Genomic DNA, 27,936 nt, shown 5'->3' on the forward strand with positions numbered 1-27,936 from the left:
TCTTTGTTCTTAGTTACTATTATTTCTCTCTTGCAAATTGCTACAGTGGTTTAAGATGGTCTTGGAATCATCAAAACCTGTATTCAAATACAGTAGCTGCAACATACTGGATATATTGTAATGAGTAATGAGTGAAATACTCAGAGCCTTAGATTAAGAGACTGTCAAATACTATGAAGTGCTAATCTATTTCAGTTAAGGGAGTTTCCCCACAAATAGTTCTCCACAAATAAGTGATAAAATCACTAGTCCAGAAAAAAAGGAGAGGGGAGGAGGGGACAGGGGAAGGCAGAGAAAGGAAGGAAAGGGAAGGGAAGGGGAGAGGGAGAAAAAGAAAGACAATGTTTGTGTGTGCACATGCATGTGTATGTGCATGCATTATATCCATTCAAATATCTCAGTTCCAATTATTAACAATACCAACCTTTTTTTGTTAATGTTTTGCAAAGGACAAAATATTAGCATTATTAGGGACATCTATCCAACTTTATTTAAAAAAAAAAACCCAACTATACAGGCAAATTCAAAGGTTGTATCAAATACAATTGTGTCTGGAACCTCAGAATGAGGCTCTTTAAATGAAATATAATTTTTAAAATTATTCCTCCCCCAAATGTTTACCTTTTAAATGTACCAGTAATAATCTATACATATTAAAACCTTGTCCTAGATTGCTACTCATTTGAAATCATATGTAAATACTACCCCCATTTTACAAGATTAAAAGTGGTTATGGCTTCCCCAAGGTTACACAGCTAGTAAAGTGCAAAACCTCTAACTCAAACCCAGGTTTCCTCACTATAAATCTAATATTCTTTCTTCTATCTTAGCCTGCTTTTCTAGCCTTAAACTAAAGCAGAATAAATACCTGCCCAAGGAGGAATCATTTAGCTGTATTAATCTGCCCAAGTCATCAAGGTAAAGTGATCAAGTCTTCAATGTTCCAGCAATGTACATGAACCATCATCTAATGGCTTTACAGATTTCTTTGTTCTGTTTAGCTTGACATAAGAGCTAACTTGACATCACGAGGCAACGATGTTGTGGTAGAAACATCTGTGGATCTGGAATTGGAAAACTTGGAGATCTGAATCTGGGCTTTATCAAGTCACTAGCTGTTACCTTGATGATGATGATGATAATTAAGACATTAATAGTAGTAGTAATCATAATAAATCATCATCATACTAATAACTATAATTTACATAGAGCTGTAACCATCGCAAAGTGCTTTACAAGTATAATCTCAACACCTGGAAGGCAGATGCTCTTATTATCTTCATTTTACAGTTGAGGAATCTGAGGAAGACAGAGGACAAAAGACTTGCCAAGGGTCATTGGGCAGAGGTCAGATATAAATCTAAGTGTACTTGTCTTCAAGCTCAGTTTTCTCAGTGCCACCTACTTGTCCCCCTTGATCAAATTACTTTAAATGATTGTGCCTCAATTTATTCAATTGTAAAATGGAGGAAAAGAAACAATTCAGCATCTACAATTCATCTACTTCTATATCTAAAGGTTTTGTTCATGGGATTTTTCATGCATTCATTCATCTTTCCATTCACCTGTAAAAATTAGCAAAATGTATGTTCACCACCTATTTCACAGTTATAAGGCATTTTTTTTTAAATTTTATTATAGTAATTTTTTATTGACAGAATCCATGCCAGGGTAATTTTTTTTTTTTAACAACATTATCCCTTGCACTCACTTTTGTTCCGATTTTTCCCTCCCACCCTCCACCCCTCCCTAGATGGCAAGCAGTCCTATATATGTTGAATATGTCCTAGTATATCCTAGATACAATGTATCTGTGCAGATCCAAACAGTTTTCTTGTTGCACAGGGAGAATTGGATTCAGAAGGTAGAAATAACCGGAAGAAAACAAAATGCAAACAGTTTACATTCATTTCCCAGTGTTTTTTCTTTGGGTGTAGCTGCTTCTGTCCATCATTGATCAATTGAAACTGAATTAGGTCTCTTTGTCAAAGAAATCCACTTCCATCAGATTACATCTTCATACAGTATCGTTGTTGGACGATATAATGATCTCTTGATTCTGCTCATTTCACTTAGCATCAGTTCATGTAATTCTCTCCAAGCTTCTCTGTATTCATCTTGCTGGTCATTTCTTACAGAACAATAATATTCCATAACATTCATATACCACAATTTACCCAACCATTCTCTAATTGATGGGCATCCACTCAGTTTCCAGCTTCTAGCCACTACAAACAGGGTTGCCACAAACATTTTGGCACATACTGGTCCCTTTCCCTTCTTTAGTATCTCCTTGGGGTATAAGGCATTTTGTTAATCTTACCAATGGAAATGAGTTGTTATCAACCTGTAATAGCATTATTCTTCATAATTATTTTGTTAAAATGATATAAAATAAACACATGATTTCTTCCCTGAATTTTTTTAGTTAAGCATTTTTAATTGTTTTGAGGTTAGTATATGCAGAGGGATCAAAGGAATTCTTTTGTTGTGACAGGGCCTCAACCTAAATGCACAGAAAAAAGGAAGCACACCAAAAAAGGAAAAGAAGCTGAGGTGAATAATGACAATCAGGTTAAGGACAACACATAACATAGACAAATCTCTTAAATACCAATACTCCTCAACAATCTCAATCATTTACTGTAAACAGATAGAGAAATTTATCTCACATTTTACAGAAAAAAAATTGAAATTGTAACTATGAACTCTCTCTTCCTTCTTACTTATCATTCAGGTAACTTTTGCTACTTTCTTCTTAACCAGTTTCTTATGATAAAGTGGTCTTACTCTTTACCCATGATAACTCTTCTACTTGTCCAAGTGATCCTACACCTAGTTAGATGGCACCATAGATTAGGGCACCAGGGCCAGAGTCAGGAAATCCTGAGTTCAAATTTGATCTCAGACACTTGACACTTGCTAGCTGTGTGACCAGAGGCAAGTCATCTAACCCCAACTGTCTCACCAAAACTCCTCCCCAAAGAACCAACAACAACAAAAAAAAAAAAACTATCCTGTCTCTTCCAAGAGATTTTCCCATTCTGCCAACTCCACTCACACTTATTTTCCATGTCTTCCTCTCTACTGGTTCATTTTGTACTGCCTACAAACATGCCCTTGTCTCCCCATCTTGAAAAAATCCTGAGTTGGCCTTTCCATCCCTACTATCCTTCTATTACTTTTCTGTCTGTAGTGTCTAAACTCCTTAAAAAGGACAACACTATAGGTGTCTCTATTATTTCACCTCTCATTCTTCTGCTTCTGACCTAATCATTCCACCAAAACTCTTCAAATTTACTCTTAGGAGCTAAATTCAATGGCCTTTTCTCAGTTCTCATTCTCCTAACAATTAACAATCTCTGTAGCCTCTAACACTGCTAATCAATCTCTCCTCCTTAATACTCCCTAGGTTTTGGGAATAAAACTCTTTGTTCTCGAACTATCTCTTATCTCTTTTGCTAGATTATCCTCTAGAGTATGCCCTCTAACTGTTGGTGGTCCCTCAGTAATTTACCCTCAACAACACCACCTTCCTAGTTAAGCTGACAACTTAGGAGTCATCCTGAATTCCTCACTCTTTCTCACCTCCTCTCTTCCCATCCAATCTGTTGTCAATATTTGTCAATTTCAACTCTCCAACATCTCTGAATAAGATCTTCTCTCCTCTGACACTGTCATCATATAGACCTTCATCATATTACAACTGGACTCTTGCAATAGACAGCCTGCCTCAACTGTCTTCCCACTCCAATCTATTTTACTGAACCAGTAAGGCGATTTTCCTCAAAGGCAAGTGTGGTCATGCCACTCCCCTACAACAATGGCTTCCTACAGCCTCCAGGTACAAGTACAAAATGCTGTAGCATTCAGAGCCTTTCATACCCTAGTCCCATACAACTTTTCAGTCTTCCTATAACCTCCTCAATACATATTCTTCAATCTCATAATACTGGTCTCCTAGCTGTCCCATGAACAAGACATATTGTCTCTGGATGTCCCTGGCCCTGGAATGCTCCCCTTACTTTTTTCTGTCTATTGAGCTCTCTGACTTCCTTCAAGTCCCAAATAACTGATGTTTTTAATCTTGAAGACTTTTGCCTTTCAAAATTACTTTTGTTATTTTCAAAATAGGGTAAATCCAAAGACATTTTGAGAATTTCAATGGAATTTAAAGCCTCTAACTTTGGCCAGCCTTCATTCTTAGATATGTTGGGGTTTAAAAACTTGGTTATTTGTTCACTAATAACGAGGAATTAAAGCTAATATTGAGCTCCAGTGGTCAGGAATGTTAGAAGACAGTAGATTTGGTAGTCTGTAAAACATAAAATGTATCCTGGTTATAACCTCAACACTGTTAAATTCCCATGCATATGTGACACTGTTTTATGTGCCATTTAAAAACAACAACAACAACAATCCAAGTTAAAGTTGCACAGCTCCTCTTTAGGAACTTTCAGTCTGACAGACAAATAGTAAAGTAGTTAGTCATAAATTAAACACAAATAAGAGTTTACAGAATCTGTTCATTGTAAAAATTATATGAAATGGGAAAAGAAGATAAAGGAAGAAGTTTAACAAGTTAAAAGAGGTACATCAGATAGAAATAACTTTATAAAGGGGTCTAAGAAAAAACAGAATTCTTTGAGACTAAGGGACATGTCTATTTGTACAATTCCTGCTATTTACATCTGTAACATAACAGATCCTCAAGAAATGCCTATTGCCTTTTAGGTAAGGAATTAGAAGATTGGCTATTACAATGACATTTTGCAGTTAAACTTCTTCAAATTTTTATTTTTAAAAATAAGTTTACTTTGCAAATAAATACTTATATGCTCTTTAACTAAAACCTATATTTAAATGAGGTATATGCATATAAAATTTTATATTTTTTAAATGTTTTACATGTTTTTAACTTCTAATAGAATTGGGGAAAATGTAAGAAAAGGTATAAAATGGTAGGAGAGGAATGAGAAGTATTTTGAAATTATAAGAAACTAAAATTCATCTTTCGCATCTTCAAGTTCACTCAACTGATTTTCTTAAGTTTTGTAATCATTCTGAAGACTTGTGGCATTATCTTGACCAATTTATATTTCTAACTACCAAAGAACTGAAATTTCACTTTATAAAAATTATTAATTTTATTTTAATTTAAATTAATTAAATTAAAAGTAATTTAAAATTACTAAAGACTGGTCCCTATTACTAAAACAAAAACACTTTTGAATATTGGTATTATTTCATAGGCTTGACTTCAAAATCATTTCATATGGTTAACATTTGAAAATCTCAACACTTAAATAGCCTTGGGCTACCACACCTTTCATGGAGAGACACTTTAAAATTAGTTTATATTAATGTGAAAATGTAAAGAAGCTTGCCAATGTGTGCCAACTTTATAGCTCATGGATAAAGAATACCTTCCTGTGCCAATCAGATCACTAACCACATTACTTTAAAGGTCATGTTAACACTCTGTTTAATCCCAGTGCAGGGCAGAGCAGCAGATTAAGCAGAATTTTACATCAGTGGCAGGTCTCCCAAATTTCTTTGATGCCATAGAATTCATAAGTAGGATCAGTGTGTTCTAAAAAAACATGGGGGGAAGGGGGGGAGAGGAGGAGAAAGGCTTGCACAGCATCAAACAGTATAATACTTGAAACCTCGTCATCAAAATGACAGTTTTCAAGTGCCATTTATGATGCCCTAGTCTGGAAACATCCCAGCTAACCCATCTGATCAACAATTTCACAGATGGAAGCACTTGATGGCTAATTGGCAAGTCCATTATTCAACTAGAACAGCTCCCTGTACCTCTTTTCTTTTCAATGAATGTCAAGGGACACTAACATTGGTCACTATGAATATCTTAATTTTTTTTTTTTAAGTTCTCACTTGCTCAGGGCAATCTTTTAACACAATATAAAACTGTCTGGCTGGTTTAGAATATAGATGCAGTTTCTAAAAATTACAACTTTTCAAGAACTGAAAGAAGTAGGGAATATATAAATTCTTTTTCAAAAGTTGACCTTGCTTCTGTATCACCAGGTCTTAGTGATATGACATAGGAAAATTAAAGTGAAAAACTGAATGCCTCTTCTCAAATGTCCTTACAACATATCTAAATGGTCTTCATGTTACATGTCAAGACAATAAAAAACATTCAAGGATTTAAGATTTACCAGAGATGAGTATCTGTTAAAATATAACTAACTTTTAACTGAGTTTTGGAAAAAAATAATAATTTCAATTTTTGATCTTGAAACAGGTAATCAGAATGACTTTACAAAAGGAATTATTTAACGCAATATATAGTAAGCTTTTATCACATGAAACTGAAGGTAAAAATATTAGTGACATTTGTTAAATCACATTATTAAAACTTCATGAAATCTGTTTCTGTCCTTATGTATCCCTTTTTAACAATACTACCACTAGATAACACTGTCAAAAGGCCTTATTAGATTGCAGCTTTGGTAATCTTCCCATTGAAGAAATCAAAAGCAAATCCTCACACAAAAATGAATGCTACGTATGGTTTCAAAATGTTATTTATTATGCAAAATCCAAGTCACTAAAGATTTACTGAATACCTACTAAGTGCATGGCACTATGCTATTCAACAATTTATTGAGTACCTGTTTTGTTTACAACTAGAAAATCTGTTTTGCTTAATGAAATTAACTATCTCAAAATACTTACAGTATACATATTGCCTTTTATATTTAAACATGACTAAAAATGTATTCTCTAATATTGTGATGAATCTGTGACCTCATCAGTATGGGTACTCCTGACAATGATGCAGGCTGCAAATGATATAGACAGCCTACTAACAATGTGTAGTCTTGTTCACACTCAAATATGTCAACAGTATTTTTATCAAGGTTGCAGAATGTATCTAATGTATGTCTGTCCATCCTATGTGAATAACTCTTGTTCGTGTCCTCTCATAAAGTTTGCCACAGAGTCCACCCAACATATTCCAGGTTTTTCTTACTTTCTCTCAATGTGAGTTAACCAAGAGCTTATAAATTGTCAGTCTATCAGTTAATGCCTGTTTTCATATATGACCAGCCCATCTTTTTTTGCTCATATTTTTCTATGATTATATGCTACTATATTTCTCCTTTGTAAATGCAGCTTATTGCTGTATGGTACAGCCTACTTACGGCTACTATGTGGCACTCAACTGCTCTCTGGATGATTTTCAAAGTTCTTTTAATGACTCAAGTTTCTTTCTGAAATAAAGACCTATTTTAGAATACAAATATTCTGCATACAAAAATTATGGCTATGAATGATGTTACTCATCGCTTCCTATAACTTCATACTATATATACTCCAGAGACTTTCCTTGCACTCTTTTCATATTAGGCGAGTATCAGTGAAGCACAAGAGATGTACATTTAGTTATTCCTCACTCTTACTACCTGACAAGTGAATCTGTTTTTCTTTTTACACATTTCTCAGAAAAATTTCCTTATTTACAAATATGTCCTTACTTACAGTGTGATACTGCCTGGGATAATGTCCCATTTGTCTTTCTACTACATGATGTAGAATCTTCAACTTTAAATCTCTGGAAACTATAGTATTGAATTTCCTTTTTAAGTGAACTCACTTGTCTCCTTAAAAAAAAAAAGTTCCACCTTTTTAATTAAACCTCATGTTCTTTAATATATTCATGTATGACTCTGAGTCATAGAATATCATAACCTCCATTACATATCTATATCTATGTATATAGATATAAAATGAAATGGAAATGGCTAATAATTTTCCTATTTATTAGGGAGAGCTATCTTTTAAAAATTAGGTTTTTTTTTTTTTTAAAAAAACTATTCTTACTTTATTTTTTATTAGAATTATGCTTCCTATTACTCAGCTTCCATTATTTATAATACCAGGGAATGAAGAACTAATTAATCAATAGTTAGTATGACTAGTAAAAATCAGAGCAAACACAGTTAAACATGGGAATTTAAGATAGAAAATAATGTAATTAACCTAATTTTATCTGTTGTTTGGAGGATATAAGTCAATGGACTTTTTGTGAGCTCTCCCACTGTACTTGCTCCTTCTATATTCACTTTCTGTTTGAGTAAGCAAACTCTGAGATCATTCACAACATGGCTTGAAAAGTACCATTAGCAGGGTTCACACACACACACACACACACACACACACACACACACACTTTTGGTCTGATTTTTCTCATACAACATGACAAATACGGAAATATGTTTAAAAGAATTTAACATATTTAACCTATATCGGATCATTTGTTCTCTTAGGAAGGGAGAAATATTTGGAGCACAAAGTCTTACAGAAATGAATAATGAAAATTATCTTTACATGTATTTGAAAAAGTAAAATACTATTAAAAATTTTTAAAAGGAGAAAAAAAAAAGTACCATTAGGAAACCATCATAGAGGGTACAAAATGGTAATAAATAACCCTGTCCTTGGCATGCTTCCAGTCACTGAACCAACATTGGTATATTGAACATGTGGGACAAGAAAACACATTTATATGTTTAGGATTAAGTGAATCTGCTAATATCTAGAAAACTGGTGTCATTAATGAAAAAGATTTAGAACTTAATATAATAAAGTTTAAAAGCTTGAGAAGTAAATTTGAATCAGGAAATATATTCAAGTAGCTATAGGAAAGTAGCACCAGCTAGCTAATCAAAAGTATGAAAACAATGTGAAAGGCAGAAAAGTATAAGAAGTAAGAATGATAGAAAAAACCTTGAAAAATTAAATCAGTTACTTCAAATTTTAAATAATCTCTTCTCTGGCCTTGATTTTATTTCTAAATACAAAGGCACACTAGAATTATATTGTAATAAATTTGTGGCCAGGCATGGTGGGCATTCCTGTAATTCCTGATACTGGGAAGTTGGGACTAACTAGCGGATCATTTAAGTCCAGGAGTAAGCTGTAGTAAGATTAAACCAAGCAGGTATCAGCACTAAGTCCAGAACCCATATAGCGAACTGCCAAGAGAAGATGGTCCTAAGAAAGCTCAGGTTGGAAAAATGAAACATCTTAAAGCTTCTGTGCTAATCCATATTGACATTGGGCTATGAGTGGATACCGTATTTCCAGCCTGGGAAAAATAAGAGAATTTCTATACTAAAATTTCTCTTATACCAATGAAATCACAGGTCCTAAAGGGGAAAATTATCCTTTAAAAAAAAACATATATTTCCTAATCTAAATCTTTCACCCCAACTTCTGCCCTAAGAGTATCAGGCAAATCTAACTCGTCTCTTTGCTTTGACATCATATTTCATTGTGATCAACTTGCTCTGATTTTTGGTGCTTATTTAGATACTTATAGATAAGATTTATATTCTATCCATACAGTGTTCCATCTATCAATACTGATTATAACTCCCTCAACATGTCAGCAATTTAATTAGCTATTTTAGCTCTAGGCTCCTGAAATGCCAAACAGAACCAGAATACCTGAAATATCAAGACTGAATATGAGATCTCCCTCCATTCTACAATATAGCTTATCATGGGGATATAGTCTTCTTTAGAAGCCCAAAGTATTATTAGTTTGTTAGAGGTATGATAATTTTCTTAAAATTGATGGCAAAGGGGTTAAAAAATTGCAACTGAAGTCAGGAAGCGCTGAGTTCAAATCCACCCTCATACATTTATTAGCTTATGTGACCTAGCCGAGTTGTTTTAATTTCTCTTAGCCTCAAGTTTCTTCATATGTAAAATGGGTATAATAATAGCAACTCTTATAAGATTATTATGAGGATCAATTGAAATAACATATGTAAAACACATTGCAAACCTTAAAATATATAAAAATGTTAGCTATAACTGTGTAAAAACACAAGACAAGATACAGTTAACAACTAATAGCATCTACATTTCTAATAGTGCTAATAGTAAAGAAGAATTTTTAGGGTTCTTAGGCTTATAAAATTATTTGTAGTAAGGTAAAGCGATGCAAAAACTAAATTAAAATATTACCTTCTTGCCTCTCTACCCAATTTCATACGTAACTGTTACAGTCTGTATGCAGAGGGTAAAATATATTTGAACTCTAATAAGCCAGCTTTTATACAGCCAGCTTTAAAGGTTTGTAAATCATTTAAAATATTTTATCATGTGATAAGGATCACATAGCCCAATGGAATTTAAATCAAATAATTAAAAAGAAATACTTTATTCTATAAAATTGGAAAAAGAATAGTTTAAAAAAATGAACTGGTATGTAAAATATTATATAATTATAAAATCTATATTTATGAACCCAAGAAGCAGAAGTAAAAGTGAAAATTTATAGAATTTTAATCAAGAATGTTATGGTCCTTTTCTGACTAAAACAGGCCAGTATTTAAGGGTGGAAGTTAAGATTTTCTAAAATCATTGGTATGTTTAAATCATGATTAGAGTGCAAAAAGTAGACCCAATTTGTTATAAATCCTTATCTCAACAAAATTAAAATTGGTATTAGGAATTACTTGACTAAAGAATAATATTAAAATGCATTATTGTAAACAACCGATCATTTTGTTTAACTGCTCCTGAAAATTACTAAATCAGATAGAAAAACAATGTAAGGCTAAAGTCAATGATTTTGATTATTAGGGTACAGCAAGTGATTACAAATTTGAATATTTGTATATGTGTAGGTTTGCTGGAAGGGGGAAGTTTAGTACATTTTCTTTCAACTGATACAGAACACAACAAATGATATGGAAGACTGTCTTTAAATTTAGAAAGATCTTTTCAGAAACTTGTCAATCTACTTATGCTCTACTTATACAGATTTTAAGATAGGGGTTCTCAACTTAAGATGCACAAACTTTAAAAAAATGGATTTTTTTTTGACAGCTGCATTTCACTATGATTGCTTTTCCTTATAATACTATTCATTTGTTTTCTGCATTTAAAAGCATTTGGAGAAAGGATCTGAAGGCATCACCAGATTGCCCAAGGAGTCCATGATCATTAATCTCATTACCAGTAAATGCTTCATGACCAGAGAAGCCACAAGAAGCCAAAGAAAGAACACTGAGTTTCTAGTCCCAGCTTTGCTACTTCTGTGAGCAGCAGGTTTTTTCCCTTCTCTGAGCCTCAGTCAACTCTTGTAAAATGAGGGAGTGATCCCCCATATCTATGATCTGAATGAAGTGATCGATAATGTGATTGTCTTTTTTTTTTTGTGTTAGCTGTAGCACAGACTTAGGGACATTTTAATCAAAATGTTAGATGAAGATAAAGATGATATACTTAAATTTGTGAATGACATAAAGCTGGGAGGGACAATAGTATGGTAATGTAGGACGAATAATGGACACCCAGAGGTAAATCCAACATCACTGTGAAGTTCTGGATCTTAGATGAGTTAGGAACCTGGAAAATCAAGGTGGTTGAGAAAAAAAAAAAAAGAAAGAAAAGGGAAGGAGGGGAAGAAAGAGAGACAGGAAGAAAGGAAAAAGGAAAAAAAGAAAGAAAATAAAAGAGGAGAACGCTGGGGCAAAGAGTCAGATCCTACAAACCAGTTTCAAGAAGCTGAATGAGATCACAAATATACAAGTCTTCAGAGAAGTAATAAAATAGTGCATGCGTACATTACAGTAGGTAAAACCTGTGAAAAATAAAAGTGCACTATACTTACTGATCTTCTTGCACCACCTACTTTAATACTTGTGAAAACTCTCTCTACTGAAGTTAGTCTGCAAATATTGTATAACTTAAAAGTCTAAGGCAGTTGCTTTGAGCACTCAGAACTTAAGGGAGTTGCTCTGGTCCATAAAACATGCTTGTGTAAGGAACACAACTTGAGTCCAGGTCTTCTTAATTCTGAAGGTAATTTTCTATCAATTTGGCTTCTCTTCTTAGTCTAAGGAAAGCAAGTAAGGCAAGATATTATTCTTTCCTTTTACTAAGGATAAGAAAGTACTGATTATATACCTCAAGTTACCATAGTACATTTAGAAAAGTATTATTAACAGTACAATGAATTTTGACTACTTCAAAAATGGAAAGTAGAAGATTTTAAGTAACAGAATTTATAAATTTCTCCAAGTATGTGTATGTGTCAAAATCCCCAAAGAAAGGAAGCCATGAAAAGAAATTTTAAAAACTGAAAAAGGCAATAAAAAGTATGAAAAAATTCATTTATAAAATATTTAAGTCGTCAGCAAGTGTAAAATTTGTTAAACACATACTTTGCCAGAACATAAAAAAAGGCAAAACAGTTCCCGCTTTCAAGAAGGTTTCCTGCAGAAGGTGGAATTTTAGTTGAGACTTAATGGAATATTAGACATTAGATAAAGAGAAAAGGAAACAATGAAAGAAAAAAGAATAAGCATATATTAAACACCAATTATGTGCCAGGTACTGTGCTAAATGCTAGGGATACAAATACATGGTAATTATTAAAATGTCTATTTTTTCTTTTATTAAAAAAATTTTCAAAATTAAATCATTATTTAACATAATTCAATAATTTTTCATAAAGCATTCTTCCAAAGTTAAACCAAAAAAATTGCTTTTTTCAAAAAATTACTATAACCACAATTTGAGGCTCAAATGAAATATTTTAGAGTTTTGCTTAAGACCTCTATTAGGAAATAAAGATAAGGAATATTATAAAACTATATTAATCATTTGATAAACCTACAAAGAAAGCAACACAAAAATTTCTATTTCAAAAACAGTGTTAATTACAACTTCTATAATAGGAGGAATAATAGGAGATACTACTCAACCCAAAGGGCTATTGAAAATGAAGCACCAATTCCCATCTACTCACACAAAAAAAAGAACTTACCAACTTTAAATATGTCTAGAAAAGCAACTTCAAATTCCACCTGTTCACAAAGTTGGTCAATTCAAAAATTATTTATATTTCCTCTGAAGTGATGATACTAGTATCTGCATTATTCCTACCCTCCAGAACACACTATGTCACAGGCCTAAATAAGTGTGGGTATCCCTCAAGATTCTGGCCTGGACTCTCTTTTGTTCTCCATCTTTGCCCATACATCTGCTCCAACAAATTTAATTATCATCTCTATGCAGAGGACTACTCGATCTGCATCCAGCCCTCAACTCTCTCAAACTTCAGGCACACCTTATATATCACTAACAAAATCCAACAGTCAGAGTTACAAAGAGAAATTCCATTTAAAGTAACTACTGATAATATAAAATATTTAGGAATCTATCTGCCAAGGGAAAATCAGAAACTTTATGAGCAAAATTACAGACCACTTTTCACACAAATTAAGTCTGATCTAACCAATTGAAAAATATTAAATGCTCTTGGATAGGGAGCAAATATAATAAAGATGACAATATTACCTAAACTAATCTATTTATTTAGCGCTATACCAATCAGACTCCCAAAAAACTATTTTAATGACCTAGAAAAAATAACAACAAAGTTCATATGGAAAAACAAAAGGTCAAGAATTTCAAGGGAATTAATGAAAAAAAAATCAAATGATGGTGGCTTAGCTGTACCAGATCTAAAATTATATTATAGAGCAGCAGTTACCAAAACTATTTGGTATTGGCTAAGGAATAGATTAGTTGATCAGTGGAATAGATTGGGTTCAAGGGATAAAACAGTCAACAAATATAGCAACCTAGTCTTTGACAAACCCAAAGATCCCAGCTTTTGGGATAAGAACTTACTGTTTGATAAAAATTGCTGGGAAAATTGGAAACTAATATGGCAGAAACTAGGCATTGATCCATACTTAACGCCGTACACCAAGATAAGGTCAAAATGGGTTCATGACCTAGGCATAAAGAAGGAAATTATTAATAAATTAGAGGAACATAGGATAGTTTACCTCTCAGACCTGTGGAAGGGGAAGGTCTTTATGACCAAAGCAGAACTAGAGATCATTACTGATCACAAAATAGAAAATTTCGATTATACCAAACTGAAAAGTTTTTGTACAAACAAAACTAATGCAGACAAGATCAGAAGGGAAGCAATAAACTGGGAAAATATTTTACAGTCAAAGGTTCTGATAAAGGCCTCATTTCCAAAATATATAGAGAATTAACTCTAATTTATAAAAAATCAAGCCATTCTCCAATTGAAAAATGGTCAAAGGATATGAACAGACAATTCTCAGATGAAGAAATTGAAACTATTTCTAGTCATATGAAAAGATGCTCCAAGTCATTATTAATCAGAGAAATGCAAATTAAGACAACTCTAAGATACCACTACACACCTGTCAGATTGGCTAAGATGACAGGAAAAATTAATGATGATTGTTGGAGGGGATGCGGGAAAACTGGGACATTGATGCATTGTTGGTGGAGTTGTGAACGGGTCCAACCATTTTGGAGAGTAGTTTGGAACTATGCTCAAAAAGTTATCAAACTGTGCATACCCTTTGATCCTGCAGTGTTACTACTGGGATTATATCCCAAAGAGATTATAAAGAAGGAAAGGGACCTGTATGTGCACGAATGTTTGTGGCAGCCCTTTTTGTAGTGGCTAGAAACTGGAAACTGAAGGGATGTCCATCAGTTGGAGAATGGCTGAATAAATTGTGGTATATGAAAATTATGGAATATTACTGTTCTGTAAGAAATGACCAACAGGATGATTTCAGAAAGGCCTGGAGAGACTTACAGAACTGATGCTGAGTGAAATGAGCAGGACCAGGAGATCATTATATACTTCAACAACAATACTAGATGATGACCAGTTCTGATGGATCAGGCCATCCTCAGCAACGAGATCAACCAAATCATTTCTAATGGAGCAGTAATTAACTGAGCTAGCTATGCCCAGAAAAATAACTCTGGGAGAGGACTAAAAACCATTACATTAAACTCCCAATCCCTATATTTATGCACACATGCATTTTTGATCTCCTTCACAAGCTAATTGTACAATAATTCAGAGTCTGATTCTTTTTGTACAGCAAAATGATGTTTTGGTCATGTATATTTATTGTGTATCTAAGTTATATTTTGATATATTTAATATCTACTGGTCATCCTGCCATCTGGGGAGGGGGGGGGGTAAGAGGTGAAAAATTGGAACAAGAGGTTTGGCAATTGTTAATGCTGTAAATTACCCACGTATATATCCTGTAAATAAAAGGCTATTAAAAAAAAAAAAAAAAAACTTCAGGCACACATCTCCAAATACCTCCTGAACATTTCAAACTTAATATATTCAAAAGAGAAACCAATTATCTGTTTAATAAAACCTTCTGAACATTAATATTTCTACAAAGACCGCATATGCCCCACCTACTTTTTTGACCCTTATCATACACTGTGATTCTTTCAATATCCTATGCCCAGTCAAACTGGCTTTTTTATATTCCTCACATATAGTATGCCATATCCAATTCTACCTCTGCCTTGGCTGTCCCTCATGACTGAAATGTATTTTTTCTCCACCTCCACCTCTAACAATCCCCTATTTTCTTTAAAACTCAAATGAAACAGATGTTTTATATTAAATTTTATATTAAAGACTAGTAACTTGAAGTCACTTGGAATGCTAGTTTTCTTTTATCAATTTCAAAACATTATTCTAAGAAGGAACCAACAGGCTTTACCAGACTGCAAAAGGAGTCCATGACACAAGAAGGATTATGAATTATTGTCCTAAATGAATCTGAAGTGCTGCAAAGAATAGAATGCTTGGTCTAGAGTCAGAAAGACCTGAGTTCAAATCTGGCTTTAGCTTTGTGATCTTTCACAAAGTTTCTTCACCAATACAATAAGGATAACAGCATGTACATCTCAGAGTTGTTATGAGGAACAGAAAGGATAACATTTGTCAATGCTTAATACAATGTCCATCATACTAAGCACTCTACAATGTTAGTTTTTATTTTCCTTCAAGTTACTAATAAGCATCTCACCTCCCACCCCCACCTCATTAACTTGTATTTACTTATAAATAAATATTTTGTCTCCCCTGAAAGACAATTCCTTAAAGACTGTCACTTTTGTCTTGGTACAACATAGTACCTGACACAAAGCAGGCGCTTAATAAATACCTGCTGACTTCAGTCCAACTGGCCTTCTAGAGATTGCATGCATATGACATTCCATCTTCCACCTGTATGCCTGTGACAGCAGGATCAACAAAACTAATTTTGTCATTGATAGGGAGAGTTAAAAATGGAAGTCTTCACTGCAAGGATAATCAACAATTTTCATATACTTAGTGACAGCTTTATTTTTACATTTCATTTCCTTTCATGAGAAAACACTATAAAATTCATACAAAGGATACATTCACTATTTGAAATGTAATTCAAGTCCAGAGTTTCACAGTAACAGAAACACCAGGAAGTTGATCCCACCTCTCCCTCATCCTGCATTACTAAATATTCTGCAAGGTCACTGGATACATAGACAGATCCCTGCTTCTATGAAAGACCTGGAGCCTTTATCTGTTATGGAGATTGGTTTCACCAAGAGGGTTGATGAGATTTCTTCCCCTTTCTTGATTTTCACAAGATGGTAGTATGACCTACAGGATCCCCCCCAAAATCTACAAACATACTTGTCATGGTCTAAAAATGTACTGGGGAGGAGAGGAGACGAGAGACAAGGATAAAGTGTATCAAAGAAGAATCGCTGTGAATTCCTTCATCCAGGCCAGGCTGGATGAGAAGGGTGTCAAAATCCAGGGAGCTCTGAGTGTGATAAGCTGGAATTGGGAAAGAGAAAGGCAGAAATGCAAACTGCCTGGTTTTGGAGCAAGAGACAAAAACACATCAAATGCTATCAAAGGCTAGGGCACCTCCGATTCCAGCCTCTGTCTGACAGAAGAGAGATCCAGTTAAATATCTCAACCAGGGCCACAGTAGCTGGCCCCCAGGCTGCCCCAGGAGAAGAGGCTATATTAGTCTGCAATACAGGGCCTAGTCAGTTCAGAATTCATTCCAGTAGAAGAAAGGTCCAAAACAATACAAAGGAATGTTGTACAAGATCGATGGACAGACAGCAAGTCAACAAAATATGGAGCCTGTCAGGGTCATAGCAAAGGACAGGGTTTCGAAGTATGCATGGAGAAAACAGGTAACAAAGATCAAAACCTAAGTTGAACCACCAGCATAATGAACCAATACCCAGGAATTCTGAAGAAGATGAGAGCTTAGTTTTTAGCTCCCCCATCTAAAACCAAGTAGGGCCTGTCCCATATTATAAAGCATTATGTATGGGAAGGAAGGATCTGATACAAGAACAAGGCCTAAACTCAGAAAAAATTAATGGTGAAAAATTTGAACACAATGAAGAAATAATTGGGAATGAGGAGTCCAAAAGATAAACCCTGAAGAAGAAATTCATTTCACAAGAAGTTCTGTAAAAGCTAAGAGAAAAGAATGTCCTAGCCACAATGACTACAAAATACTTGAAAGAAAATGAAACCAAACATATAAAATGTAATGTTCAAGGAAATGAAGAGTTAAGAAGGCAATAAGGATTAAGAGATAACAATGGTTAAAGGCTTTCTTTATATAAGAACTGAACTAAATAAAAATCAGATTGGATCAACTAAAAAGCAATTCTGAGCAACAAGAAATAATAATAATGATAATAAAAATCAAGACTGAAAAAAAAAAAAAGACATATCAAAAACTGACCTGGAAAACAAAACAAGGAGAAATCACCTAAAAATCACCATACTAAGTGAAAATCATGACCAAGAAAAATGACTGGATACCATCTTTCAAGATAACACAAATGCAAACTGCTCAGATTTTTTAAAACCAAAGGGCAAAGTGAAAACATAAATATACAAGTTATCCAGACTCAAAATACAGAGTTCTCAAGTCAAAGAAAAAATTAGTCAAATTAGAAAATGCCATGATTGATGTTGGAGTGTCTCTCTCACTCTTACATACACACATATACATGTACACACACACTACAGAAATTGAGTTCTTCCTATAAAAAATATACTTTGGCACTTACTCATAAAGGTTGTGAGAGTAAAATGAGATAATATCTGCAAAGCACTCTATAACACGAAAGTGCTGTACAAATGCAAGCTATTATTATTCCTATTAATGTGTATTACAGAATCATAAGTAACTATATTCATTAAAACACTAGTTTATCTTCGATTTTCAAATCACAAAATTCAAAGTGGAAAGAGATCTTAAAGATCTTTTTATCCAACCTGTTGGCTGGTGGAAAGTCAGAATCAGAAGGACTAAATAAACATTTGCACTAAGTCACATAAGAAGCAAAGAACTGAGCTAATACTTGATGCTAGGTGCTCTGATTCCAAATCCAGTGCTCCATATTGTTCTTTTTCTTAAAAAAAAATATATGTATTTTTATACTCTTTTAAACTGGTTACGGTGAGAAGTATTTTGTAATAAAACATAATAAGCAAGATTTTTAAAAACTATCTAAAAGAGAATAAATTTTTTTTTTTAAATTGGAGGGAAATGGAGGAGCGAAAGAAATCACATTTACTAGCACTAACTGGGGTCAAAGTTCTAATGACTGAAATACGACAGAAATAAACTCAAGAGAATGATGAAAGAAACTCTGCTTCAAGAGTTTAAAATCTATTTGGGAATATGAAACAAGCATAAATTACATTAGAACTTTATGTAATATGCCCTATATAAAAAAGTAGAAAGCAACCATTAAATACACATGTTGATTAATCAGAAATTTTTTTTAAAAAGGCTGTATTTTAGCAAATGATAAATCCTTCCAATAATTCATAGAGTAAAGGTTAACAATGGTCATCACGATAATATTACTTCAATAACCAGACTGTGACACCCATTATTTCATGTCCTTGAGATATTTAAGAAGGAATGTTCTTGTGGAAACTACTGGTGTTACAATGAATATAGTCACTTCGAAAGGAACTTAACACTGAGAGGAAATATGGTATAGTGTTAGAGTAAGTTGAGACCTGGATTCAAATCTCAATGCAGACACTTATTAGCTGTGTAACCATGGACAACTCGTGCAAGGTCTCTAAGCCTGTTTTCACCTATCTAAAGGCTAACTGGGCAACTATGAAGCTCCAATAGAGGAGGTAATGGGAAGTTCGATATATGGGTCAACTGTTTATTTTAAAAACCCTGAACAGAATTTATAAAGTAGAGTGAAAAATGTTTGGAACATGACATTACGATGATCTAAGTAAAAATTCTGCCTCAGACATTTACTAGCAAAGTGGCCCATGGCAAATGTGTCTATTTGCCTATGGGCAACATGTCCGTCCTATCTGTGCCTCAAGAAATTCTTTCTTAAAATTTATCCATCTTTACTGTACCACGAAATTTCCTACAAATAACATTACAGACCTGGGTTCAAAATTCAGGTGTGAGCTCAGACAAGTAAATTAATCTCTCTGGGCCTCAGTTTTCTTCATCTATAAAATGAGGTGTATGGGGCGCCTCTTCCCTAAAGCTATATGCCTATGACTACAGATCCTTTATGCATTCCTATAAGCTAATTTAATTCCCTTAAGAAATATTTACAAACCACGGTTGGCTGTAACATGAATATTAAAGTGGGTTTTTTTAAAATCATTATATGTTTTTATAATTAATTTCAGATCAAATTTAGGAAATTCTGGAAGACATTTGGAAAATTTACGATGTTTCTCAAAACAGCTTTGGTAGGCGTCAAGTTCAGAAAGGCCTGAGGAGGCATAAGTCTGAAGGATTAGACTACACAGATGTTAGAAAAATGAAGAGTCATGAAGCAGGCTGGCAGCAAAGAAACATGAGAAACACTCAAAAATGTTTAAGGAAAAAAAAAAAAAAACTAAAAATAACTGAAGACTGCTCCAGGATGCAATAAACTATCAGGAAGAGATTTTTAGCTCTCTAAAGAAAAAATGAAATAATTATGAACCAAAATAGAATTTGGCCGTCTATCTAATGAATGAATTTACACATAAGCTATGAAACTAAATGCCTCACAACACAATATCTAAAAACTTCTTTAATTTTCATATCAAAGGTATTAGTCTTACAACAAACATTTGAATAAAGAAGACAATATCCTATGGTAATACTGAATTAGAGGAATGATGATGACTAAAGAAATAACAAAAATGGGATATTAAAAACAGACTGAAGAGGACTATTCTTTGTAAAGTGAAGTAATTGATCGAGATTATCTCTGGGTTCAACCATGAACTTAAATATGTAAACTAAACACATTTCTATAGAAATGGAAAATTAGAAAGGAACAACATAAAGAGATACATACATTATTAGAAGAGATAAAGACAGATGACTTTAAAAATACTCCTTTACAATTTGCCAAGTGTTTTATATTCTTTCTCTTTTTTGATCCTTCTAATAATCCTGTCAAGTCTGAAAGAAAAGTATCATTATCCTAATTTTATATATGATGAAATTGTGGCTCAGAAAGTGGCTAAAGAATATTCTGCCCATAATAAGCAAGTTAATATGAGTTTGCAGACATAATACTTGAACACAATTCTTCTGACTACAATTTCATTCCTTTTTGTACAAAACTTCAGCTGTTTTTGCAATACTCAGAATTCAGGGGAAAAAAAAAAGAGTATCTTCACTGGTTTCAGAAGACAGAAGAGTAACACTGCTTCCCTCTAACCTCCACATCAATTGAATGAAACAAAGATATTCATATCATTATTTAATAATTAATCATTTAAAGTAAAAGAAATAACTTTTATACAAAATATTAAAAGGGGAAAAAAGACATATAATCACCACTTTTAAAAAAAAGTAAATATTTTGCACCTACTATGTACAAGGCACATGTAGCCAATAATGTAAGATTTCATACACATAACTAATTCTCGTGATCATTTTTAGATTACTGCTAATAATACTGGTAACTAATGTTGCAAAAATATTACTAATAAAGTTTACAGTTTTAAACAAGTAAGAAATTTCAAGTAATTTAGCCTTTTAACAAAAGGCAACTTTGAAAATCGCATATCTCTCAAATTATTAAATGAAAACAATTAGTTAACATTATTATTCCCAAGGTGGAATATCAATTAAGATAACTGTGCTCTCCATGTACCTTTAGTGTAGCAATATAGCACTAAAACTTTAAGGTCATCTGTGGGGTCATTTTCTTGAGATTTCTTTCACTTTTAGAAACACAGAAAATGATTTTATCTGTTTTTAATGATCAAAGAGACACTGAGAAACTGTATACTAACCTGGCCAAGCCCAGGCATACCTCCTCCAAGTCGAAGTAGTCTGTCCATATTTCTATAAAACAGAAACAAAGGAAAATGTTCCTAAGCACAAAAGTGTTTACTCAATTGCTATCTATATAATTCACCTTCAGTCACTCAGTATGTCAAAAATATTGGTGGTAATTACAACACAACATCAGACTTCCTGTTAATTAACACCACATATTAATTCAAGAAGCTGTCTTCTACGCTAATTAACAGACCTTATTTTACTGCTTTGGTTTTGGGTTATCCCCAGTTTTAAAGACAAGCAATCTTAGCATAGTTTTCAAAACTTTGCTATCCAGTTAATTATATTTTTTTATTGTTATCAGATAACAGTACCTGAACAAGAGAAGTGCCTGGAATACTTACCATATATATATGATTGAGTGTGCGTCAATTTGTCCAGAGTGTACAAATAAAAATCCTCACTTTTAAATTAAATTTTAACATCCTCATTAGTAAGTTCTGTGCTAATTAACTTACAGCTTGTCAGTTATCATCAAAACTACATGTGAAAGACATTGTGAGCAGATTATAGATCTCTGAATTAGCATCAAAAGCTTTTTTTAATGAACTCATTATACTAAAAAGAAATACTATAAAGTAAACATTAAATGCATTCAGTTAATGTTCTAGCAGTTACACAGAAATTTCATTTCTTTTAGATACTGGAGAACAAATGTGGAGAAATGTACCTACTTCATTCAGAAAATGTTAAGCTATTAAGTGTTATAATTATAAGTCCCTAAATATAAATATGATTTAGCTTTTTAATAAAAACAATTTGATTTATTTTGGCATATTTGGATGAAGACAGAGAAATAATTCCTGTGAATATGAAAAATTAGATAGAATAGCTAAAATATCACAGAAAAGTCTATATGTATATATATTTATGTGGTCTCAATGACCACATAATTGACACTCTCAATATTTAAAAAGACTAAAGATGTAACACTTGCATACCTAAAACATGCTTTCCCTAAGTAATCTTCTTTTTCAAAATCGCTATCACATCTCAAGAATTCTTCTGTCCCTCCAAAGCCACATACTTTAGAATATGTCATTACTGTAACTGGAAACAATTCTAAGCAAAAATTACTGTCTACACTGTTTTACCATGTGAAACTGTCAAAGACACTGAAATCAAATAAAGTGCTGTTATCATCACACACTAAGAAAAGTACTATTTATAAACATACATGTTGAACCATGCTGAAAATGTAACTTTTAAAATTTCCCTTAATTTAGGCCTTAATAACTATTTACTTAAAGGGGGAAAAAAAACATCTCATGATAAAGTATAGCTTAATACATAGTTTGCCTCCAAAGAGTTTTTAAAGCAAAAAATACATATACCCACACAATTTCTATTCTCAATTAGTAGCAAAAGTAACGAACAAAAACCCTCATCAAATCTCTGTAGTTTTATGACAATTCCTACTATTACATGGAGTATTTCTATGCTCATAAGAATAGTCAAAGTATGTAAATAGTAAAAATAAGTAGGTTGGTATACATTTCTCTATAATTGATCAGGGAAAAATGTTCTCAGCACAACATCAAATAAACTCAAAACAAGAATCCTTTTTCTTAACACAGCCTTGAAGATCAAAATTTTAAGAAATAAACAAAAGACTTAAGAAAAAAGTATGCTAATCGAATATTTAATATATGTTTTTCTCCATTGAATCCAATTTATCTTTTTGTGCTTTATAACTTTAAAAGATTTAACACAGACTTCCAGATGCTGTGAAAATTGAGAGCAATGTTATAAGCAGAGGGAAATAAAATCTGGCTATAGGGAAATTTGCTTTTTCAGTACAATTATATTTTTCAGTAAGAAGAAAAATATATTACTCAAACAAAACTATTTTTAAAGAACTGATCTACATACATATAAATCAATTTTTTCCCTGATGCTTAAATTTTGATAACAAATTTGATTTGATATTAAAAACAAAAACCTAATGATGTTATTAAAAAAAACACTTAAAGCACTATTTTAAAAGTTAATAGAGGATAGAAACAATATTTTTAAATATGGTACAAAATCAATGCTGACTTCCAAACTGCCTACTAAGAACCATTTACTTTATAAATGTGGGTTATTATTTTAGCACATCAAATTTGAAATTTGCAAGGCAGATAAATACAATGTATTTTCAAAGTCAGGTCCCTTTTTATCATATTCTGAAAAACAAAACAAAACAAAACAAAACAAACAAAAAAAAACCTAAAGAAGTGAAGTATAATTCTGTTTCTCACCTGATCACTAACTACAAAATTTCAGGCTTCAAATTGTTGAACTTGGCAAAAATTCCTCTTAGTTCAAACTTTGATCCTTGTAGCAGTTTTGAAGTGCAATTCTTCCCAATTATTTCTTTTTTTTCCTTTTTTCTCCTAATTAAAAAAAAAAAAAAAAGGAGGGGAGGGAAGATAACTGTGATGATTATAAAGATTAAGGAAGCAAAACAAAAATGAAAAGGTTTTGCCCCAATCATTTCTCTACTCCAAGGCATCACTAGAAATTAATTCCTCATGCATCCTTTCCCAACACTGTTGAATTATCTAACATGTTAGAATCATGATATTCCATGTAAATATCCCCCCCCAGATGTTTTGCCACAATACAGAAGCTTTGTGAGTTCACAAAGTTCAATGCTTATCATAGTAATAAGTCACAAGCTATTAAATTCTTTTCATTACAATGATCAATTTTGTAATCTTTTAAGAATTTGAAAAGTACTTTTCTATAGAAACAAATTTATATCACTGCTTGCCAGGCCACAAAAATCTTTTTAGAACTATTATAGTTTGTATGTCAGAGAAGACTATGCATATAAAAAAAAATACAATGGTTTTTATTATTATAATTATTTTTAATGAATTTTAATATAAAGGACAGAACCATAAAAAAAAAATATGTACCAGTGACCTCAAATTCAAACAACATATTGACTTAGAAAATAACAAACTGATATTGCCTATGTTGTACTGTATTTTTGTTAAATATTTTCCAGTTGCATTTTTATTTGATTCAGCCACACTTAGGAGTTTGGGAGATCAAGTGAGTTTGACAAATCTGACATATACCATGACTATCAATAATGTAAACAAAGAAAATATTAAAGGCAAAAGAAAACTTAAGTCAAATACAATCAACAAGTTTGTTACCACACTCTCAAAGCCAAAGCATACATTAACAATCAAAATACTAGAAAAGATAGAAAGTGACAAAGACTATCCATTGCAAACATTAAATAATTTTAATTAGATATTTACATGGAAATGTACTAGGGTAGATGATAGTTTGTCTGGTTACTGGCTTATGTTGAAAAAGAAATGCCTCCTTCCCACCCTAAATCTTTTAAAACATTTTTGAAAAATAAAATTAATTTGAGAGTAACATCCTAGAGTACATGAAAACTATCCCTTCTCTGTAACCTTGGCAGCAGAAATGGAGACTTTCAAAATTCCAAGTCAATAATAGTAGCTCTATTAGGAAAGAAGATATAGTAGATTAGAGAAGGGACTGGGGAAGGGAGGAAAGAGTCATTTTTTAAAAATAAATGTATTTCAATACAATTGTTTCCTTTAACGCTATATATTTTATCTTGTGGGTTTAAAAAAAGAACTCTGAGAATGGGTCCATACGTCTCACCAAACTAACAGAAAAAGGACAAGAAGCCCTCTGGACAATACTTATAATTTTGGTAGGGGAATCTCCAAAATCCCTTCAAATGCTCTAATTCTATTTATTTATTTCAGTGTGTGTGTGTGTGTGTGTGTGTGTGTGTTGAGGCAATTGGAGTGAAGTGACTTGCCCAGGATCACACAGTTAGGAAATATTAAATGTCTAAGACCAGATTTGAACTCAGGTCCTACTGACTTCAGGGCTGGTGCTCTATCCACTGTATCGTCTAGCGGCTCTAATTTTAAATAGGGCAGAGCTAATGAAGCAGGTCCTAGGAAGCTCATTTTCCCCTCCACCTCACCTTGATATCATAGAAAACTCTTTTCTGGAGTAGCATTGAATAGAGGTCCCTAAAGATCATCTTTAATTTTTCTAATTCATGTTCCCATGTTTGCCAAAATTTCCTTGAAACCTTTTATTTGTAACTCTTCATTCTCATTGTTCTCCCCTTTCTCTGACTATCTAAATTTCTTGTTTTTTCTTCTTCGCTTTTCTATATTCTCTATCAACATTCTGTTGCTTGGTGACTAACTTCTGAACACTAGTTATCAACTTTCAAATTAATTCTCTCACTTTGAACAGAAGCTATTCCAAACTTTTCACCCTCTCTTCAAGTCTCCTTTATCAACCCCTACCCTCCTCTCAAATGAGGACCTTACTTCTTACTTTACTAAGAAAAGAAGTGCTAATTTGTCATGATCTCCTTTCTCCCTGCTCTCTCCTTTTTACTTCTAATGAGGTGGTCCTTTTCCTTGTGAGGCTCATACCTTTAGAACCCCTTGATTCCATGCTCTTTTCCAATAAATTGCCTCTTCAATTAGGTCACTTCAACCTTTCCCTCACTAATGGTTCCTTCCCTACTGCCTTCAAACCTATACAAATGTCCTCCATACTTAAAAACAATCACTCAACTCTACCATCTATTTAAGTCATCATTACACAAGTCTTCTCTCTCTCTCAAACTGTTAGAAAAAAATTTGTTTACAATTCTTGTTTCTAATTTCTCTTCTGTCACTTCCTAAACTCTGCCTTTTGATCTTATCACTCAAAACAAACTGCTCTTTAAAATCTCATTATGAAACCCAATATTTTCAATCCTCATTCTTCTTGACATATTTCTGCAATACCAGACACTCTTTCCTCTCTGCATTTTTTTTTTACCCTTTACCTTTTCTGGTAGATTTTTCTTATCAATACCCTTTGGCTCTATCTCTATGTCCCTTTCTCTTTCTATAATCTCTCCTTTGGCTACTTCATTTCTTATTGGTTTATCACCTGTACACAAATGATTTACAAACATCATCATTGGATGTTTTAACAGATGTTCTTGAGACAGCTAAAAAAATCAATATGCTCAAAGTAAAATTAATAATCCTTTATCCTAACCCTATCCCTGTATTAAACTTTTCTATTTCTGTCCCTATTCATCTAGCCTTTCAAGTTCATAGCTCTTAGTGTTATCCTCAAATCCCTGCTTTCCCTTACTTCATATATCCAAACAGTTGATAAATTTGCTGTATTTTCCTCTATAATATTATACCTACATCAATTCCTCTTTAGTTACAAAGCCAACACTTTAAGTTCAGGACTTCAGTGCAGAACTGACCTATCTCTATGACGAGGAACCCCAAAACTTTGAAAACTCCTTCAAGGAGAAATTCTCCTTGAATCCTGCTTCTGTGAGACCCACCCCAAGGAACCAAGATAAAGTGGTTTATTTTGGTGGGACTAGTTGAAGCATTCAATTCCAAGGTTTTCTATCTCTATTGTTGGCTCAAAACCACTCTCAGTAAGTGGTCTCATCTAGGCCTGGGGGCAGTGAGGGAATTGAGGGAATATCATTCAATTGAAACTTCTGTCTCAGATTTCCTTATTAAAAAACCGGCAACTTGGGGCTCAATCCTTGTAGAGGACCTAATATGCCATGCCAAGGAAACTCTCTCTTCAGCATAACAGCAAGCCTCTGCCCACTGGAATGATATTCTCTTTCAGCGCTACCCTCTCTTTATCCTCACCTATTTCCATAACGGAATTTCTCTACTAGAAACTTTACTTCTCTGCCAGGACTCCTCCACTACTTTACTCCCCCGTTGGCACCTTGCTACTAAGGAATTTAGCCTTTTTATTCATGCATAGCAAAGGCTGACTTCCCAAGGCCTATAATAAACTTCTTTTTATCAGTCTAGCTTTTTAGGTCCTAAGTTCCTCTTTGAAGGATCTCTGCCCTGCCAGAAGGGGGTTCCAAAACTCCCTACCTTGTGCCAATCCTAAAGGAGATTTAGGGGAGCTAAACCTCTTCATTTGGTTCCCTGAACCCTGAACCTGCCACTAACCTCATCATTTAACTCCCTAACCACTAGGAACCCTAATCTCATCATTTTGGTCCCCTGAATCTAATATCATCAACTACTGTAATCCAATGGCTCCCCTCTACCTCTAATATAGCCTCTGTTTGGCTTTTGAAGTCCTTTATATCTTAGACACAACTTTTCTTTCTGTTCTCATTATATATTACTTCCTCACCCTACCACCACTTACAGTCCAGTCAAACTGGTTTCTCTCCATTTCTCTCATTCTCAAAACAATAAAATGGAAGAATCATTTATATAAAGCATTACACATGTAATGGATTAGAGTAGACTTGAGGCGGGCAGACTAACCAAAAACTATTATCACAGTCCAAAAGAGAAATATAGAGCCTGTACTAGAGCAGAGTCAGAGGAGACAAGGAGGAGTATACAAGAGTTAATGTAAAGGTAAAATCAACAGACCTTGGCAACAAACTTAGGGCAAGGAGAAGATAATGAAGAATCCAGTCTGAGGGATTGAGAGGATGGTAGTGGCTTCTATACCATCATTATTAATAGTAATAAGAATAAGGAAGATAAGGGGGAGAAGATTTAGGGAAAAATTAAGTTCATCTTTGGACATGTTGAATTTAAGATGTCTACTATATATACAATACAAAATATCTGAAACGCAGTTGGAAATATCAGATTGTAAATTAGCAGAGATGTTA

General features: G+C 33.3%; 1 protein-coding gene across 2 annotated transcripts in view; it reads right to left on the reverse strand.

Annotated features, from left to right (window-relative positions):
- PSMD14 (proteasome 26S subunit, non-ATPase 14) overlaps positions 1-27,936 on the reverse strand; it is a 105,942-nt gene that overhangs the window by 71,397 nt on the left and 6,609 nt on the right. Inside the window, exons 2-3 of one of the 2 annotated variants that reach the window (XM_012544749.1) lie at positions 23,489-23,623; positions 21,197-21,248 (exon numbers count right to left, since the gene is read on the reverse strand). In XM_012544749.1, coding sequence (XP_012400203.1) covers positions 21,197-21,244 — 48 coding nt within the window. In that variant the 5' untranslated portion in view covers positions 21,245-21,248; positions 23,489-23,623. The remainder of the gene's footprint in view (positions 1-21,196; positions 21,249-23,488; positions 23,624-27,936) is intronic. The other variant, XM_012544751.3, reaches the window with a different exon arrangement.

Source organism: Sarcophilus harrisii, chromosome 3, assembly GCF_902635505.1.
Source record: "Sarcophilus harrisii chromosome 3, mSarHar1.11, whole genome shotgun sequence".
NCBI classification, from domain to species: Eukaryota; Metazoa; Chordata; class Mammalia; order Dasyuromorphia; family Dasyuridae; genus Sarcophilus; species Sarcophilus harrisii.